This window comes from Nomascus leucogenys, chromosome 21, assembly GCF_006542625.1.
Source record: "Nomascus leucogenys isolate Asia chromosome 21, Asia_NLE_v1, whole genome shotgun sequence".
NCBI classification, from domain to species: domain Eukaryota; kingdom Metazoa; phylum Chordata; class Mammalia; order Primates; family Hylobatidae; genus Nomascus; species Nomascus leucogenys.
In genome coordinates, this window is record NC_044401.1 from 74,106,303 (window position 1) to 74,125,339 (window position 19,037).

A 19,037-nucleotide genomic window follows, 5' to 3' on the forward strand; every position below is an offset into this window, starting at 1 on the left:
ATGTGGTGCTGGATAGCTCCTTTCAGGCTCTGTAGTCAAGCTGTGACCCCACCAGGGGACTCCTGGTTTTGTTGGTCAAGGCTGGGAGCTGTGGGAAGCAAGAGAGGTCTATTTAAGTCCCCGAAGCCTGAGCCAGTCCAGTTCTTAAAGTGAGGAGCCGTCCTCTGACTCACCAGTGTATCGTGGCCCCAGGGAAGGCATGCTGTCTTCTGTGGGGTCCAGGATCCCCTCTCTGGCTGCTGGAAAGCATGAAGCCCTTTTCCATGCCCTCTAGAAGGGGCAGCAAAGATCGCAGAAGTGCGCTTGAGCAGTCCTAGCTGTTTGCACCATATGCAGGTAACCTCAGAGGCAGATTTGGGATTGCTTCCCAGCGTGTGTTTCCCACCCCTCCTTTAAGCTAAATTCTTTAATTGCAGGTGAGTATATAATTTTGATCTCCTGCCAGGTCTATTTAACTGACAGACACCCTGACTTATTTGTCCAGGAGGGAAAGAATGCTGCTCCTAGCCACCTTTAAAAGCTCATTAATCTTCTCTGAGTTTATTTTCCATCTTCCTGCCCCAGCCCCAATTTTTCATTTTTCAACGATAGATGACCAATATATCACATAACCAACCCAGAGGTGCAGGAGTGCTGGGAGGAAACTTTGATTCTTAGGCCTGGGCAAAGCATATGGTTTTACCCCCTGCAGTAGGGGATCACGCTCTGAGGACCACGTGGATGGGGGCAGGGAGGCCTGAGCAGGAGCCTCCTGCCCTGGGGGAGTTGCCCCACTAAGGCATGAGGCGCAGGTGTGGTCGTCCCACGCAGGGGCTGGTGGTGCCCTCTGCTGGCCGATGCAGGGAGTGCGATTGGGGCTCCCTGGCTTGCTGCTGGGTCATCTCCAGAATCCCAGGCTTCTGCTGTGAGAGAGGTCTTTCGTAGCCTGAAGCAGGAGCTGCCTTGGACAGCATGAAGGCGCTGGAGCTTGAGAGTTCTTGTGTGTCATGACCTTGTATGTAGTCTTCACAGTTTAACAGCCACCCTGGCCCCTGTGACCTATGCACCCATTCTAGGAGTCAGACTAGTGTGTTGGGCACTGATGAGTTTCTAGCTGCATGGCCACTTTTACCCCCAGGATTCTGTGGGTGTGGGTGTGGGTGTGTGTGCATCCGTGTCGTTTCCCACTGAAACCCAGCTGACTGTGGCCCGATTTCCAGTGGGGTGGGGTTGGGGGGCACCCACACTAGATGGTGACATTGCTGCCCTCCCTTTCCTCAGGGTCCTGTCCTTCAACAACCTGACACGGCTGGACGAGGAGAGCCTGGCTGAGCTGAGCAGCCTGAGTGTCCTGCGTCTCAGCCACAATTCCATCAGCCACATTGCGGAGGGCGCCTTCAAGGGACTCAGGAGCCTGCGAGTCTTGTATGTCTCCCACTACTGACAGGATAAAGGGGTCCCCAGTGGGGAAAGCAGAATAGAGCAAACCGTCTGCTTTGTTGAATTCCATTTGCGTTGGCTTCGAGTCAGAATTGGATCCAAAGCTGGCTTGCTCTATGTGCAGTCTCAAACTTTTGTGTAATCAACTGAAAAAGAATTGGTTAAGCAAAAAATCTCTCATTCCCCCAGGATGGTGCCTAGAGAGGGATGGCAACTCCTAAAAAGTAGTTGTTCTCAAGCAGTGATGGCCACGTTGTGCCGGACAGGATGCTGGCTCCTAGTGTTGGAAAAAGCTTCCCCACACTGAGCGCCTGGTGCAGCCTCCTGTTCGGCAGCCGTGGGTCAGTCTTTCCCATCTTGAGTCTTCAGCTGCAACTTCCATTTTTAAGTCCTGAATATTTTTTCTCTTAAACCATCGGAGTACTGCAGTGCATCTCTCGTCCTAGCATTTGAACTTCCTTAGCATAACCTGTACCAAGATGCCTCCTTTCCAAAAGCAGCACTTAGAGAATCGTGTGTCTCTCCTTGTACCTCGTCAGGGGTCAGTTAACAAAGTGGAGGTGCTAATGCCATTTCCCTTGAAGTCCCTAATTAGATGGGGTTGGCAGAAGTGGCTGCAGGATGCTTTTCTGAGGCTTGCATAAAACTTTTCCATGGTTGGCTTCATAGAACTTCCAAGCAGCTATCAGCATAAAACCCCCAGAAAGGGGCATGTGGGTTTCAGAGGACCGTGGTGGCAGGTTCTAGGGTCTCCTTCTCAGGCGTAATCCACTGCACAGAGAGGGGTCTGTTCCAGTGTGACAGGGAGGGAGGCCTTTGCACTTGCACCTGGCAGAGCCGGCTTTAATGTGGAGCCATTGCCAGGAAGTGTGAAAGAGGCCGGAGCCAAGCTATTCAGGCCAGGTCAGCCTGTGAGCCCATACAAGGCCCAAATAACAAGGCTGGGAACATTCAGACTGAGCGAGCCAGAAAGGAGAGAAAAACTTTGGCAGCCAGGGCTAGGAGCAGGGAGACAGGCACACAAAGCCACAGCCCCGGGTCCCTGGTCCCTGGTCCCTGGTTTTTTCAGTATGCAGATGATAGGAAAGAACCCACTGAGAGGAGAAGTCCCTTCCAGCAGCAGAATCTCCACGCTTTGACCTTCCTGCTGTAACGAGAAAGGTCACCGCCAGCATTTCATTCTTCAGTCAGAGCTGCCCTCTCTGCTGGCAGCATTGATTCCTGCTGCAGCTTCTCACAGGAGACAAGAGTTCCTTTTCTGTCCCTGGCCTGTGTCTGCAAGGGCTCAGGAGGGGAAAGTTGAAGAACCAAGAACCTTGTGGAAAGTTGGAGAGGGCAGGATGGGGGCCTGGTCACCAGGTGTGATGTCTCGCCTGGGCACTGTGACCTGCTCCTGGAAGCTGGGAAGCCATTGAGTCATCGGCCATGGGATTTGCATCGTTGGAGGGGCCTGGGCTGAGGAGTTGGCCTCATCCCTCTGATCCTGGCGAGTGGGTCACAAGTCTGACTCAGCACCCAGATGTCCTCCCTGGCTCAGAGTCAGCGCCCTGCAGGCCTTGGGAGGAGATGGGCTCCGGGCTCCAGACCCACTGGCTGGCACGGAGGCGCCCACGGGCGGGCCCTGTGCCGGGTCTCTTTCTCCCACGTGCTTTCTGCAGTTTCTCGGTCACGTCCAGAAAAGGGACTCTGGTTGGTATGAGAGCAGATGGGAGCCTTAAGGAACCTTTTGGGTTGATTCTCAGTGCAGGGGCCAGATGTCCACTCTCTCGGGGAAGAATACAGACTGGGCTGTCTGCACCACCTCCCTTCCCTTGAGCGCGGCCTCCACAGACAGGGAGGCAGGTGGAGTCCAGGGAAGCTTTTTGTCTAAGGCGTGTGTCATCTTGGTTGGAAGGCTGAGAAACAGGGCTTCCCTCCCAGGGCCACGCGTCTCTTCACCCTGCGTCCCAGCTGTGCCTCCAGGGTGCATGCACCCAGGGGACTTCAGCTTCCGAGTAGCAGCCTGGGTGAGAGTTTGCTTTCCCTTCATGCCCCGACGGCTCGGTGAGCTGCTTTCTGTCCTCTCCCCAGGGATCTGGACCATAACGAGATTTCAGGCACAATCGAGGACACGAGCGGCGCCTTCTCAGGGCTCGACAGCCTCAGCAAGCTGTGAGTATCCGCGGCACAGAGCTCCGCTGGCGAGTGCGCGGGAAGACGCTTCTTCGGTGGGAGATGTTTCTGTGGCGCCCCCCCCGCCTCTGCTCTGGGCCCAGGCAAAAGAGAGCTGGCTTTTGTTTGGGGCAGAGCTTCTTTTGTTTGGGGAGAAGAGTTTGAAGAAGAGAGTGGAGGACACCCCACTCCTCGCTGGCCAGGGGTCTCGTCGCTGGCCTGGCTGATGGGTTCTTGGGGGCTGGCGACCCGGCGTTTGACGGCTGGTGGAGCTTCTCTTGGGCTTCACTCACAACTCACATGAAAACTGCTGAGTTTGCTGTTGCCCTTTGTACAAAGGAGTCTTGCCCTGTTACTCGGTTTCTCAAAGTTGTGTAAAGGTCAGTAAGCTGTGAGGGCGGTGGGGCTTCTGTCAGTACTTTCGTCATCTCAAATGGAAGCGTCATTTCCAAGGGTCGTAGTAGCAGCTATTTTGGATGTATGGTTTGGGGTCTTTTTCTTTTTTTTCCTAGCTCCTAGGTTTTGCCAGTTAATCTGCCAAGCACCTGTGTGTGTTGTACCTAATGATCTCATGAGGGCAGGCTCTGTTAGGCAACCTCTTTATTAGTTGAGGAAAGAGAATTGAGGGGATTTTGCCCAAAACTACACAGCTGGCAAGTGGCAGGCTCAGGATTTGCTCGTTTCGCTCCAAAGCCCACGTTCCCTCCCCCTTGGCCCGCCCTGTTTTCTCTGCGTGTCACCAGCACTTTCTGCAGATGCCACCCAAGGACCATGCAGGAAGGGGACGAGAGTAATTATTACTGTTTACTAGCAGCTCGGAGGGAAGATTGGAGGAGGGCAAGACAGAGAGGACGGCTGCCACTCGCTTCCCCCAGCCCGTCCCCAGTGACGGGGAGCTCAGCAGAGTGCGAGTGTCAAGTAAATATTTGGAAAGCCCTAGTGGAGCTCGAGGATAGAGGAGAGCCTGTGGTAGGGACAGTCTTTTTATATAGTAGATGCCTCTGATTTGTTTTGAAAAGCGTGGCTTTTTGCACCTTTTATATACGAGGGTCCTGCTTAGGAATAAGCTCTGTTGGCTGTCTGAAGAAGGTATTTCTTCTTGAGCGTCCTGTACTCCAGCAGCATGTCGGAGATGCTTGTCAGTGATTCTTGTCCTTGTTGTCCCTAAAACAATGCTGATTTTCCCCAGCCTCTAACCCATACATGGCCCCTTTTTATCCCATACAGGGCAAACCTGGGAAGAGCCAGAAGTACCAAGTAGGGTGGGGCAGAGGCCTTCTTAGCAAGAAGAGCTCCAGGCCTGGGATGTGGCTGCTGAGGTGTTCAACACCGGGGCCGCCACTCAGCATAAGCCTCCCTGGCCTCGGCCATAACTGATTGAAGGGTGAGGGTGGCGAGAGTGGGCAGCACTGCCAGGTTCCTCATGGGGCGCATCCGTCCGGAGGAACCTGGAGCCGTTTCCTGGGTGTCATGGCTTCCAGGAGGCTCTGTCTCACTACAGAAGGCCCATGAGGTGTGCCTGGCCCTGGGTCGCCTGGGCTCCTGGTGCTGCATGAGTCCACCACTGCCTTCCTGAGTGCCTGCCCTCTGTGTCCTGGTGCTTTCTCCTTTGTCCCCCTGCTGGACTAGGCTCAGCACTTCCACCTGAGCCCGAAGAGGTCAGCCCAAGCCCCTGCTTTCCTCACTCACATAATGTTGTTTGTGGTGGGCTCCACACTGAGCTGGTCCTGAGACACCTGGGAACTTGTTAAAATCTAAGCCTCACCCCACCCAGCCACTGAGTCAGCATCTTGGGGCTGGAGACTCTGTATGTTTGAAAAAGGGTGAGAGAGAAAGACATGCATCCAAGTGGGGAAGCTGGGACAATAAATAAACAAGAATTCCTTAATATGATTAAATATATGCAATCTCTTATTTAAGTGTGATGCTATCATGGTTATGTGGCAGAAGAAAAAACGAATCATTTTCTTCTTGGCTAAAGAAAATGGTGTGATGCCTATGATTTGGATTATATAAACTCCTGCTGGGTTTGAGAACGGGCAGTGGCTAGAGGTAGAGATGAGGTGAGATTGTCACGACCGGAGGAGGGTTGGCGCTGTGTGACGGGCACTTGGGGTTCAGGATGCTACTCTGTCTACCTAGCATGGTGTGTGCAAATTCCCACACTGAAAAGGAACCGGAGAAGTAAATGCTTCTCATGTGATCCTGGTACACAGGGCTACGTAAAAACTGCTGTGTTTGGCATATCGCAGGTGTTGAGTCCATGTTTGTTGAATGAAGGGAGGGACAGAGGAAGAACCCAGTGCCTCTTTGGTCCCCTCCCCACCCGCCTACTCTGAACGTTCCAGGAAAGCTCTGCTGTGGCCCTGGCTGAGAGAAGTGACCACAGGCAGCACTGTGTTGCTCCGTGGGAGTGGCCCAGGGCCGGCCTGTTAGGATCCACTGAGAAGTGGGGTGCATGTTAGCACAGAGAAGAGCTGCCCCTCTGGAACAGCTGATCCGTCCTGTGGGGAGTGCAGCCAGTGCCCGAGTCCCTTCGTTTGGTGTGGGTTTGTTTTTGGAGAGCTCAAGGAGTTCGTGTTCAGGGTCTGCCCTAGGATGGGAAGGTAGAGACTCCTGCCTTCGCTGAGTTACTCAATGACCTTGGGTGCTTCCCACCATGCAAGAAGTCAGACCTAAATTAAAATGTTTTCCAAGAAAGGGAGATGTGAGCAGCAGGGCCATAAACAGCCTCTCTGTAAATTTGGGGTGGATGCTGACCTGCCCTTAATTTTTCCAGCTTCTGCACGCAGCTGTGTTGGAGAGTGCCTCACACTGGAGCTTCCCAGCAGGGCCAGAACGTTCCTAGACCCCAGCACACGCCTTTCTTCCTAGCTTGTCTGGGATTCTTCTGTAGACCCACGCCAAGGCCTGTTTCCAAATGGTGGTGTGGTTCCCGGGCTGGGGCCTGCACAATGGCACAGAGTCAGTACGCAGGAGGGAAGGGAGAATTTCTGGATCCCAAATTACAGGCAGAGAGGAGCAGTTAGTGACCCGGGTATGCGACTTCCTGCCCATTGGTTCCAGCTGGCTCCATGGCATTCCTCGGAGGGAGGGGCAGAGGCCCGCACAGGGCACATGGGAAGGGGCATGTTTGGGGGATCTTGCAGAGCTGATGTGAGCGCAGCCTCCATCCCTGCCTGTTGGGGGGCCGGGCCTGCAGTGGAACTCATTGTGTGTGTGGGTGGGGAGCCGGGGCTGGTGCACATGTCACAGCTACTCTGAAGGACATGAGTACAAGGACCCACCTGAGCACTGCCCCCAGTACCTGCCACTTGATTTGGCAAGCGCTAGCCAGGCCTTTGGAGCTGTTGTCTGGGTTGGCCAGGAGATGGATGGGAGGTTTGACAGGTGACTCCCGCAGGTCACTTTCTGTTCCAGGTTGGTGCTGGGGAGGTCAGGCCAGCTGTTCCTTCTGAAAGGGAGCCCGGCTGTGGTACAGAAATAGTGTCCTCCCAGCCCATAATCCCGCCTCTCCTTTCTCCTCGCAGCAGCCTTTTATTAGAGCCATCCCAGTCTGCTGGCTGCAGCTCCCCGTCCCAGCCCCATATGTCTGCTGGGGGAAGGTTAAGGACCCTGCCTAATCCACCAACAAGATGATTAGCCCCTGCATAATTGAGAATTTGAGAATTTGTTTTATTGCTATTGTCACCATTAAAAATAACAGCCTGCCCTCATTGTAAAACAGGTCAATGTGACTAATATTTAATGGATGAAATAAAGCGCAGCTTTTTCCTGGATCTCATTTACAGGAGATTTCACTAAACAGTTCAATGCATTTTTACTGGGACCTGAGGCACACAGTGCCTGGGCGGGGGGATCTGAGTAAGTGTAGAAGTTGGCAGTGCTCTCTGAAGCGCTCGGGGTGCAGTGCCCCATGAGCTGTTACTTGCTGGCGAGTTTTGTGGTTAAAGAGCCTGAGTTAGCATGGCCACCAGCTTTTCTGTGTGTTTGGTTTATTTGTTTTAAAATGAAAGTTTCAGACTGAGAGAGGTGTGGAAACGCCTTCAGAATGTGATTGTTTTCACATTCATGCAGACGGCCTGAAAGAAAGAAAACACAGAGGATCTCTGGCCTGTTTGCCCCTTCACCGTCCAGAGGCAGGAAACAGAGCTGGCTTTGTCTGAGGGCTGAGCTCGCAGTTAGCGCTGGGGTCAACCTGAATGGTGGCCCCCAGGGAGGGAGTCTGTTTCTGATGAGACGGATGGTCAGGCAGCCCCTGTGGAGTGGCTGCCCTGGAAGCTGGCCACACGGACTGGTGGTGCCTCCCTCTGGCTCTGCTGTGAGCCTGTGTTTCCAGGAGGCAGCCTCCTGGTACCTGCCCAGGTGGTTCCCAGGAGGCCTGTTGCAGTTAGGAAGCAGCAGCGGTCATGTGGTCGGCAGGTCCCAGGCTGTCCTGCCATCTTTGGTTTGCCTCAGGGCTTGTATTTCCTTTCTTTTCCTCCTTTCAGGAAGGGGCTGGGGCTTGTTTTCACTTACGGGTCCCAGTCTTAATGCAGGTTGAAGGTGGAGCTGGCCTCTAGTCCGGTCTCTTCCCCGATGCTAGGTGAGATCCTGGACCAAGAGTCCCCTTCCCAGTAGGGGGCTGGGCCAGATGGGCTTTCTCCTGGGGCTTCCTCTCCTGCCCACCTGCACCCCATTGCCTTAGACAGACCTGTTGACGCTGAGAATCCCCAGGAGTTGGCTCCCAGCAATCGGTATTCTTAGCAAGCCTGTTAGATCCTGGTGTACGTTAAGATTGACAATTCCACGAAGCTGATGGTCAGCACTGCCTTCGGTTGTTCCTGGGTAGTCTCCTGTGCCGTCTGGATTAGAGGGAATGCCTTTGGTGGGTTCTCATCAGATAACATGGTAACAGGGAGGGGAAAACTGGATTCTCTTCATTCCCAGTGTCCACCCTAGGGGCTCCCCTGCAGAGAGACAAGCTTCCCTTTAGATCACAGTGTGGTGGAGGAGGTACTCATTTCTTCCATGTGTTCTGCAGCGGCGCAGACTTTTGGTTTCTGGGAAAACTCTTTAACAGTTACTGCTAAGGCTGGGATCAGAGTTGCCTGGAGGAAGGAACCCGTTCCTATGGGCAAGCAGTCCAGGAAGGGGACAGGCACTGGCAATAACGTTGGAGGTTGGCCCACTGATGTCGTATAAAGTCTGGGGTCTTGCTTAAGAGCCAAAGCACTGGGGCATCTCCTGCAGGCCCTGAGGGGTCCCTCTCGTAGGCAAGGACACAGCTCACCATGGCTGTGTGCTGGCTGCCGGGACATCTCAGGTGCAGAGAGCTGTGGAGCCAGCGTGATGGATGCCTGTTTTCCTGACCCCTTCTTGCCTTTTTTGGGAAACTTTATTCCCAGAATGCACTTTTTAGAAGTGGATGGCAGTTTGGGGGTTTTTGTTTGAGACAACATCCCGCTATGTTGCCCAGGCTGGAGTGCAGTGGCACAATCATGATTCACTGTAGCCTCCACCTCCTGGGCTCAAGCAGTCCTCCCACCTCAGCCTTCTAAGTAGCTGCGACTACTGGTGCGTGCCTCCACACCTGGATAATTTTTTATTTTTTGTAGAGAGATGGTCACCTTATGTTGTCCAGGTCTGAAAGTCCTGGGCTCAAGTGATCCTCCTGCCTCAACCTCCCAAAGTGCTGGGATTACAGCTGTGAGCCACCATGCCCAGTCATGGGCAGCAGTTTGAATTCCGAAGATTTTTCTTTCCTTTTTTGACTCAGCTTCCTCTCACTGAAACCATAATCAGTCTCATCTCTCCATCACTAAACTTCACCAGCCAAGGGTTGGTGGTCCTTGGAGAGGACCGGGCCAGACAAGGTGATTTCTGCCTAACACTGCAAGGGGCCTTTTTTAGGCCAGACGGCACATGCAATTCCAGCCTGTCATCACTATTAAATTCTAATAAAGATAAAAGTATTTCATTTCAGAAAGGGGAAGGCCTGCGTGCCTCAAACCCGTAATCTCAGCGCAGGTCAGCTTTCCACCTGCCCCTCATTGGACAGACTTATCCGGTAGCACTACCTTAATTGTGTGTTTTCTTTCTCTTTCTCTCAACCCTTCCTTGTTTCTTTCTCCTTCCCCGGCCTTAATTTCTGAATGTTTGGAAACTACAGGACTCTGTTTGGAAACAAGATCAAGTCTGTGGCTAAGAGAGCGTTCTCGGGGCTGGAAGGCCTGGAGCACCTGTGAGTATCTCGCCAGCCCTGCCCCGAGGCACAGGCCTGCCAAATGCGGCTGCCGGGGAGTTCTGCTAGCAATTTAATCGCATCTTTGTAAACCGAGAAACAGGCTCTTTGGAAACACCAGCTGCTTCCTTCTCATTATAAGTCAGCTTCAACTTTGGCCTTTATGTTGCCTATGCCAGGAACAGTTACAGAACATATGGCCAGTGGGTGTGCTCCCAGTTAATTCAGCTGGTATTTGGATAAATACCCTCCCCACTCCTGCTGCGCAGCCTCACCCCTGCGCCGACTCCTTCATGGACCCCTGGCCTCTTTGCCTCCTCCACCAAGGCTCTTCCTCCTGGCCAAGCCTGTTGCCTCCATTAAAGCAGCTTAACAATGCAGAGTAGGTGCTGGGCTGAACCAGTTTGTTGTGGTTGCTTCTGAGACCCTGGGAGGAAGGGGACGGAGCCACCCCTGAGACATTCATGCCGTTCCCACCTGGGGAGGATGCCTCATGTATGTGATTCTTTATTCCTCTTTGAATCAAGTTTGACTCTTAATTCTGTTGGGAAAGGTTTTGCCTTGCTGAGCAGGCCTCAGCCCAGCTTTGATGGTGCCCTAAGGCTGGCTTGGCTCCTGAGTTATTCCGTGGGGTTGTGTTGCGATTTGGGAAACAACAGCCACCTGTAGTAGTTAGGACACAGGTCTGGCTAGTCCCTGTGGGTCATCTGTGAAACCGGGACTGTCCTGAAAACCCCTCAGGTGTACCTAGGGTTTCTTTGCATAAGTATGTATGTTCTGTTTCAGGAACCTTGGAGGGAATGCCATCAGATCTGTCCAGTTTGATGCCTTTGTGAAGATGAAGAATCTTAAAGAGCTGTAAGTATCTGGATTCCCTGGGTCTGATTAATGGGAGCGGAGACTTTCAGAGTAAGAAACTTCTGCAGTTGCATTATGCTCATTTGTTAAAAGGCCACATGGTACATCATTTGGATTTTGTGGGCCACAGGGTCTCTGTCATGACTACTTGATTGTGTCATTGTAGCAGAAAGCAGCCGTAGACAATACAGAAGCTGGTGGGTGTGGCTGTGTGCCCATGAAGTCACATTGACAGAAGCAGGCAGTGGGGCCGCAGGCTGAAGCTTGCTAACCACTGTTCCAGACAATGTGAAATATACTCTCCTCTATAGAGTGGATAATCACGCCTTTAATTTAATGTCAGGGACGAGTTTTCATCTTTTGGGCTTGCTTACAATAAAGGCCTGTGTTGAGAGGGGCTGCTTCAGAGCCTGGTGGGCTGTGAGCAACGCAGAGCTCTGGAGGGGATGGGATGCTTGGGGTGCAGTGATGTCTGCCCATACCATTTCCAAGCTTTCTGGGCACGGTTCACAGGTGGTGGTGCTGCCACTGTGGACTTGGACCGTGGGCTCTTGGGTGACCAGGTTGGAAAAGCTTCTCCGTATCCTACTCTCTGGCAGGGCAGCTAGTCTAGGTCCTCAGGTGTAACACCCAAGTTTCCTTTTTTTTTTTTTTTTTTTTTTTTTAGCTAGACATGAATCTGATTCTACAGCCAGTAAGTTCTAGCCATGATATCAGTTCCCTGAAGGGGTAACTTTTGGTTCCTAGAAGCGCTGACAGAATGGCAGGTGCCACAGGACAGACATCTCTGTGCCCTGACATCATCCCCATTCCCCGAGGCCACGCCTGATGGACCCTAGTTGGGGCAGGGAGGCTGGGACTGGGGAAACGAGGTGCATTCCCCATAGCTGGGAACTGAAGCGGGCCGGGTGACACCACTCTGAGTGAGGAGGGAAGGTGGCCTGGGCACTTGCCCTGTGACATTGGGCGCGCCGTGAGCCTCAGGCCTGCTGAACAGATGCTGTCCTGGCAAGGGTTGGATCTTGGAGCGGGTGTTTGTGACGGGTTCATGGAGCTCAGGGCTCTGCTGACAGCTGCCCCGTGCCCAGGGCCTTCCCTCTTCCAGCCTCAGCAGCTCTGCCTCCATCTGTCGGGTGAGACAGAACATACAGAAAGGATTCCATGGCTCTCCTTCCAGAGCAGGGGAGGAGATGATTCCAGACCACCGTGGAAGGCTGGATTCAGAGGTGCACTGGCAGTAAAGCAAGTGGAATGAAACATTGGTTGTAGAAGACAAGCGGTGGGGCACAGGAGCATTCACTGTGTAATTCTTTCACCTTGTCTTTCAAACTTTCAGATAGGATATCAGGAGTGAAAAATACGTGATTCACTTTAAATGGGAAGAAGGTATTTTGAGAGAAGGAGGGAGGAGGGGGATAAGATTTTCTTTGGGAAATTGGGAGGAACTGGACCCTTCCGGAAGCTCGGACCCCCAGCGTGCTTCTGCATAGTTCTGGAGGCTCAGCCTCGGTCTCCTGCCTGGGTTTCCCATCATTGCTGCACGTACCTAGCTGGGGCTGGCCCTGTGCCCAGTCCTCAGATGGGAGAAACGGTTAATTCCACTTGGTCATTTTCTTCTCCATCAGATCAAGTCAGGTTGTACTGTGCACTTAGTCATCCTCTGGGTAAATTTCCACAAGTGATGATTAGAAACACACTTTGAGTTGGAATCATGAAAATGCACCATGTGAGCCAGCGAAGCCCTGGGATGGCCGCAGAAGGCAGTAGAGCCGATGGCGCTGTGCTCTTCATGGGTGGAGGAAGGGCAGCAGGGGCCTGCAGAGCCTAGGGGTTGGAATCCTCGCTACTGCTTGGCCCCAGGCCCTCCCCCCATGTATCCTCTCAGTCTTAACTTGCTGTTTAGGAACATGCTGTCTCCACCCCGAGTACCCACTGTCTTCCTGGAGTCTGGCCTCCTGTCTGAGGTGGGTTTCATGGTGGAAGAAGTAGGAAATCCTCAAAGGCGTTAGCCCCACACGTCCAGGCCGTGTGTAGGATGAGGCTTAGCCCTTTCCACATGTGTCTGATCAAAGATAAATGTCAAATTTGTTTTCCCCATTTTGTTCCCGTGGTTCAAATGGAATATGTCCCTGTGTCCTGCACAAATGCTTAACATCGCACAGGGATGGCCCAGCCTCCTCTCCTAGGCTTTCATGAACAGTGCCCAGGCTGTTCTGCCTGACTGCACGGAACTGCCCTCTTGCTGGGGAGCTGGAGGTGCTTCTGACAGTGGAGAGTTCTCCATCCAGGCTGAGTTCCCCCATGCCTGGCGCAGCCAGCCCGACCCCCATGCAGGGGGCACTCCTGGGAGCTGCCCTCCCCAAACGCTGCATGGGAATTGACCATTTCCTCAGGGATGGCCTTGACAGCCCTTCCGCCACCTGCAGTGACTCTGCAATAGGACAGCCCTCCAGATAGCTCTCAGCAGAACGCTACCTGCCCGTGAAATAAAAATGCAAACTCTTAATCTGATTTTAAGATCTAATATGGGCCAGCATCCCAGTTATAATGGCCTTGAGATAAGTTATTTCTGTTTTTGGAAAAGCACTTTCCAAAATTATAATTATTTTAATAAGATGCCCAACTCATCTAGGGGTGATGGGGAACATGAGGAAGAGTGGATTTTACTCAATTTAGCCTTGGGTCATCTGCTTACATTTCGTTTTTTCCTTGCTGTGACAGTTTCTCCGCTCATTAGAAATCTGGAGAGAAATAGAAGAAAAGGGGAGGCCAGTCCATTTGGTTGCTTTGTTGATGTCTGAGGACAGTGGTGGGTGGAGAAGGTGGCCAAGGTCGTGCTCTTGGCCAGCATGATGTTTTTGGAATTTCTGCGCATACCTGTGCCTCCTGTTTGTCACCATGTACCAGAGACAGCGTATTGCAGGGAAGCCTGTGTGCGCTCTTTCGCAGTCTTCCCTTATGGTGGGCCAGCCATCATTCTGAGGTCTTCCAGGAACGAGGCAGCTTATCTTCAAGTGACTCCTCAGGAAGGAATGTCCGCTGAGATGGCGATTCTGATTTCTGTTTAAAAAGCTTCTCCTTAGTTGCTGAGAAATGAAAAAGAAAATATTCTCTGTTTTGGTTGGAGCCCCACAAAGCTAAAGTTGTGCATTCTCATGCTCCCTGGGCAGTGGCAATTAACTAACAAGCACTATTTAGGGAGCAGAGCCGAATTCTGCCGGTCCCCTGAAGAATACTGGTGCAAAGATCAAGGCAAAAACAAGAGGGTGGCACAGTGACGAGGCTTATTACATTTGGAAGTAAGAAAACATGCAGCTTTGCCAAATGGAAAAGGAACAGCCATGAGGCAAAAGAGCCCTCCTCAGAACTCGTTGCAAAATTTGGATCAAAGTCTCAGGCTGAGTTTGGAAGCTCCAAGTAGTATATCAGGAAAGTGGGAAAAACCAGAGCGGGGACGGTGGCAGCATAGCACTGTTGGGTGTATCAGAGGTCAGGAGAGGTCAGAAGGCGGCCCAGGGTCACAAAGGAACAGTGTCTGTCCCAGAACACGCGTAAGCTCCACGTTGCTGCTGCTCCTGTTGTCCTCGGGTCAGCAGCCCCAGCATCACGTGTGAGCTTGTTCGATGTGCAGAGTGGTGGGTTCCACTGCTGACCGATGCAGTCAGCAACTCCAGGTGGGTTATATGCACTGCCCTGGGAAATTGGAGAGGAACTGTGAGAAAAACCATTTCTCCCTTCCAGCTTGCTGGTGTTAACTTGAGAAGCTGATTGGAGGCGACCGATCATTGTGTGTGTGAAGGGAGTATCCCTCCTTTGCGGCTGCACCTGAAGCACCCACTGTTGTGTTTCTTTCAGCCATATCAGCAGCAACAGCTTCCTGTGTGACTGCCAGCTGAAGTGGCTGCCCCCGTGGCTAATGGGCAGGATGCTGCAGGCCTTTGTGACAGCCACCTGTGCCCACCCAGAATCACTGAAGGGTCAGAGCATTTTCTCTGTGCCACCAGAGAGTTTCGTGTGTGGTAAGACTTTCTTTGTAACTTTTTTTCTCCTTCATGAAGGGCAAGGAAGCCAGGAGGTACTCTTCATTATGGGAGTAATTCCTGTGATCAGAGTAAACCCCAGCCCGTGGTTACAGATCAGCTGCTGGATGCAATTTATTTCTCGCTGAAACCACACACAGTATTTACCGTAGAGTTGCCTCATTATGTGGTTCTTGGAGGACATGCATTTAATCAGAAGGGAGTGTAAGTTGGTTCAGTTACAAATCAGAATAATCAGTTACAGGAAGATAGTTCTGTTGTTTCAGAAAGGCTCTGGTGCCCGGGTTTAGCTGTGAATTTACTCAGTGTACGAGGCTGGGGTTTTAATGTGTGTTTCTTTCCAACCCCAGGAATGAAAGGTTAAATACAGGAAGAACAAGTCTCAGGAGAACAGTTGTTGTGGTAAAAATAATTCCTTGATGTTGACTTGTACTCTTGCTGTTTCTCCAAACCACTGAAATCTGCACTTGCAGCTTTACATTCTTTTTGCCTTCTGATGGCCGGAATGTAGCTCTTGCCATCTTTTTGACTGGGAGTCGGGATCCAAGTTTGGTTGCAGAGAGCACAGAAAATGCTGAACAGCTGAAAACACACACGCGGGCTAGCTCAGACAGGATTGACACAGGCTCACGGTCAGGAAGACATGGTGAAAAAATGAGATGAATTTTGAGTTTTTCCTATTTTTTTTTGCTCTAAGCGGGAGCAAGAGTGGGATTCCCAGGCCTGACTGGAACTGCTGGGCAGGTGTAAGTCCCTCCTGCCTTTTGTGCTCACTGGTCTGCCTTGAGCCTTGAGATCCCTGCTGTGAGGATCCTAACCAGGAACTCACCCATCCGTATGGTGACCCTTGTGGGCCACTTCTCTCTCCTACTTTCTGGCCACAGCAATAGCCAGTGTGCCTGCTGGAGGCAAGACGTGTGCGCCCTCTTTCCATGCATCCACCCCTACCTTCAGCATCATCACTTCTGAGAACAGGCCTGCTAAACTTCCTCTGGATCCAGACCAAGGACACGTCTTAAACACACTGTGAATGTGGCAGCAGCTCTCCAAACTGAGCTTTTCATACTGATCTGTCTTACGGAGCCTTCTGTGTGGAATCTAATGCTCACACAGCTCCATTCTCCAGGCACAAAATAGCTGTATAATCCGTTGTTCATTGGCCCATTGTCATCAAGTCCTTGACCCTTAAATTGTTTATAGACCTCCCTCAAATGAAGCTTTCCGCCGCTCCCTCCCCTTTCCTGCCATAGGGCAGGCTTTCCCTCTGGGTGAGCCAGGTAGGACTTTGGTAAGTTCACCTAGCCCCCAGCCTGTGGCCCTGGCATATTCTGGATTCCAAGAGTTGTTTATTTCACATCTGTCATCCCCACCCCCACATTTTAGCTCAAGCTTCCCTGCTCTAAAAACATCAGGTGTTAATGGGAATCGTGAAAACACTTGGCAGAAGATCAAGGTTTCAGGCTCTATGGAGTCTCCCACTCCTTTTTTACGGAAACATAACCACTCCACATCCACTAGGACAGCTAGAATCCAAAACTCAGATAATAACAAGTGTTGCTGAGGATAGGGAGAACCCTCCTACGCTGCTGGTGGGAGTGTAAACTGGGGCAGCCACTTTGGAAAACAGTCTCGGCAGTTCCTCAATTCAACATACAGTTACGACATGACCTGGCAGTTCCTCTCTTGGGTGTATACCTAAGAGAAATGAATGTGTATGTTCACACAGAAACTTCTCCATGAATGTTCATAGCAGCATTATTCATAATAGCCAAAATATGGGCACAACCCAGGTATCAGTGGATGACTGGATAAACGAAAGGTACTGGTATAGCCATACAATGGAATATTCATTAGGCTGTGAAAGGAATCAGTAGTCCTACAACATGAATGAACTTTGACAATGTCATGCTAAGTGGAAGAAGTCAGCCACAAAAGACCATTAGATTATATGATTCCATTCATAGAAATGTCCAGAATGGGGAAATCTGTGGAGGTAGAGATTAGGTTAGTAGTAGTTTAAGGATGAGGAGGGATGGAAAGACAGGGGTAATAGCTAAAACGTACAGCATTTCTTTTTGAAGTGACGAAAATGTTGTAAAATTGACTGTAGTGACGGTTGCCCATATTGGTGAGTATACTAAAAACCACTGAATTGTATACTTTAGATGAGTGAGTTGTAGATGAACTATTCTCAATAAAGCTGCTTTTAAAAAGAAATATAATTTATATATCATAAAAATTTACCCCTTTAAAATGTATAAATTGGTTTTTATAATAGTCACAACTGTAACCATCACTGTTATCTACTTTTAGAACATTTTTCTCACCACTAGAAGGATCCCCATACCATTAGTAATCACTCCCTATTCTCTGCCCCCAGGCCTTTGATAGCACAAATCTCATTGTGTCTCTATCATTTGCCTATTCTGGGCATTTAATATAAATGGAAGCATACAATATATGGTCTCTTGTAACTGGCTTTTCTCGCTTAGCATAATTTTTTAGCACGTATCAGTACTTCATTCCTGTTTTTAATGGCTGAATAAATGGGTTTACATTTTATTTATCCATTTATCAGATGATGGACATTAGATTCTCACCACTTTTTGGCTATGATGAATAATGCTGCTGTGAAAATTCATATACAGGGTTTTGTGTGATTCTCTTGGGTACAAACCTAGGAATGGAATTACTGGGTCATACGCTAACTCTATGCTCAACTTTTTTGAGGGACCGCCAAACTGTTTTCCAAAGTGGCTTCAAGATTTTACATGCCCATCACCAATGCAAGAGAATTCCAGTTTCTCCCCGTTTTTGCTAGCATGTGTTATTAACTGTCTTTTTTATTTTGGATGTACTCGTAAGAGTAAAACAGAGTCTCATGGTGGTTTTGATTTGCACTTCCCTAATGATTAATGATATCAGGCATGTTTTTACGTGCTTATTGTACATATATATATCTTCTTTGGAAAAACAGCTATTTAAATCATTTGCCAGTATTCATTTGTCTTTTCATTGTTTAGTTGTAAGAGTTCTTTATGTATTCTGGATACGAGACCTTCATAAGATACATGTTGTGCCAATATTTTCTCCCAGTCTGAGGGCTGTTTTTCATTTTCTTGTTAGTTGAAGTGCAAAAGTTTTTAATTTTGATGAAGTTCAGTATCTCTATTTTTTCTTTTATTGGATATGCTTTTGATGTCATATCAAATAAACTATTTGCCTGAGATAAGGTCACAAAGATTTCCTTCTCTATTTTCTTCTAAGAGTTTTATAACCTTAGCGTTACAAAGCCCTTTGATTTTGTTCTTTTTCAAAATTGTTTTGACTATTATGGATCCCTTGCCATTTCCCTATAATTTTTTGGATCAGCTTGTCAATTTCTGCAGTAAAGTGGGATGTGGGTTGCATTGAATCTGTAGACTAATGCGGGAAGTATTGCCATCTTAACAGTATTAAGTCTTCCCAATCCATGAAGATGGGCTGTCCACCCTTTTTTTTCTTAGCTTCTTAAACATTTCTTTCCATCGTGTTTTGTCACTTTCAGTGTACACATCTTGAACTACTGTTAAAAGGTATTTCTGTTTTTATTCTTTTTGCTATTGTAAATGAAATTCTTAATTTCACTTTTGGATTTTCAAAAATGAAATATTTATTGCAAGTATAAAGAAATGCAATTGAATTTTGTATCTTGATCTTGTATCCTGCACATGTGCTGACATCATTTACTCTCAGTTTTTCAGTAAATTTTTTAGGATTTTCTTTTTATGTGATCATGATGTCATTTGCAAAAAGGTAGTTTCACTTCTTCCTTTCCAGTCTGGGTGGCTTTCATTTCTTTCTCTAGCCTAATTGTGCTGGCTAGAAGATCTAATGCAAAGAAGAGTGAATTTGTGAGAGTTTTGGTGGGAAATCATGAGACATCCACCTAAAAGTCCTAATTTGGCTCCATCTAACTTCTTTTTAGTTATTATCTTTAAAAATCTTTAAAGGGCACCCAATTTTCTTCAGTTAATAACATAAAAAAGCCTGCATTGATAGGTTTAAATTCCCAGGACCCTCAGTTCTTTAGGGATGGACTAAATGGCTAGTATCATCACTCAAGAGAGTTTCGAACTTGATGGAGGTTATGTTGAGAAATAAAGTTTATAATTCCGTTTTCCATGAACTTTTTGAAGTCCCCTCATAGTGCTGTTGAAGTCTTCTGTGTCCTTGATCTTCTGAGTAGTTCTATCCGTTGTTGAAAGTGGGGTATTGAAGTGTACAAACTATTATTGTTGCACTATTTCTTCCTTTAATCCGGTCAGATTTTATGTTTTGTGGCGCTCCATTAGGTATATATGCAT

General features: G+C 49.7%; 1 protein-coding gene across 2 annotated transcripts in view; it reads left to right on the forward strand.

Annotated features, from left to right (window-relative positions):
* The window catches only part of LRIG1 (leucine rich repeats and immunoglobulin like domains 1), a 123,011-nt gene that overhangs the window by 93,229 nt on the left and 10,745 nt on the right, over positions 1-19,037 (forward strand). For both annotated transcript variants that reach the window (XM_030802094.1, XM_030802095.1), the window contains exons 8-12: positions 1,261-1,404; positions 3,490-3,570; positions 9,722-9,793; positions 10,580-10,651; positions 14,507-14,670. In XM_030802094.1, the coding sequence (XP_030657954.1) occupies positions 1,261-1,404; positions 3,490-3,570; positions 9,722-9,793; positions 10,580-10,651; positions 14,507-14,670 (533 nt within the window). The remainder of the gene's footprint in view (positions 1-1,260; positions 1,405-3,489; positions 3,571-9,721; positions 9,794-10,579; positions 10,652-14,506; positions 14,671-19,037) is intronic.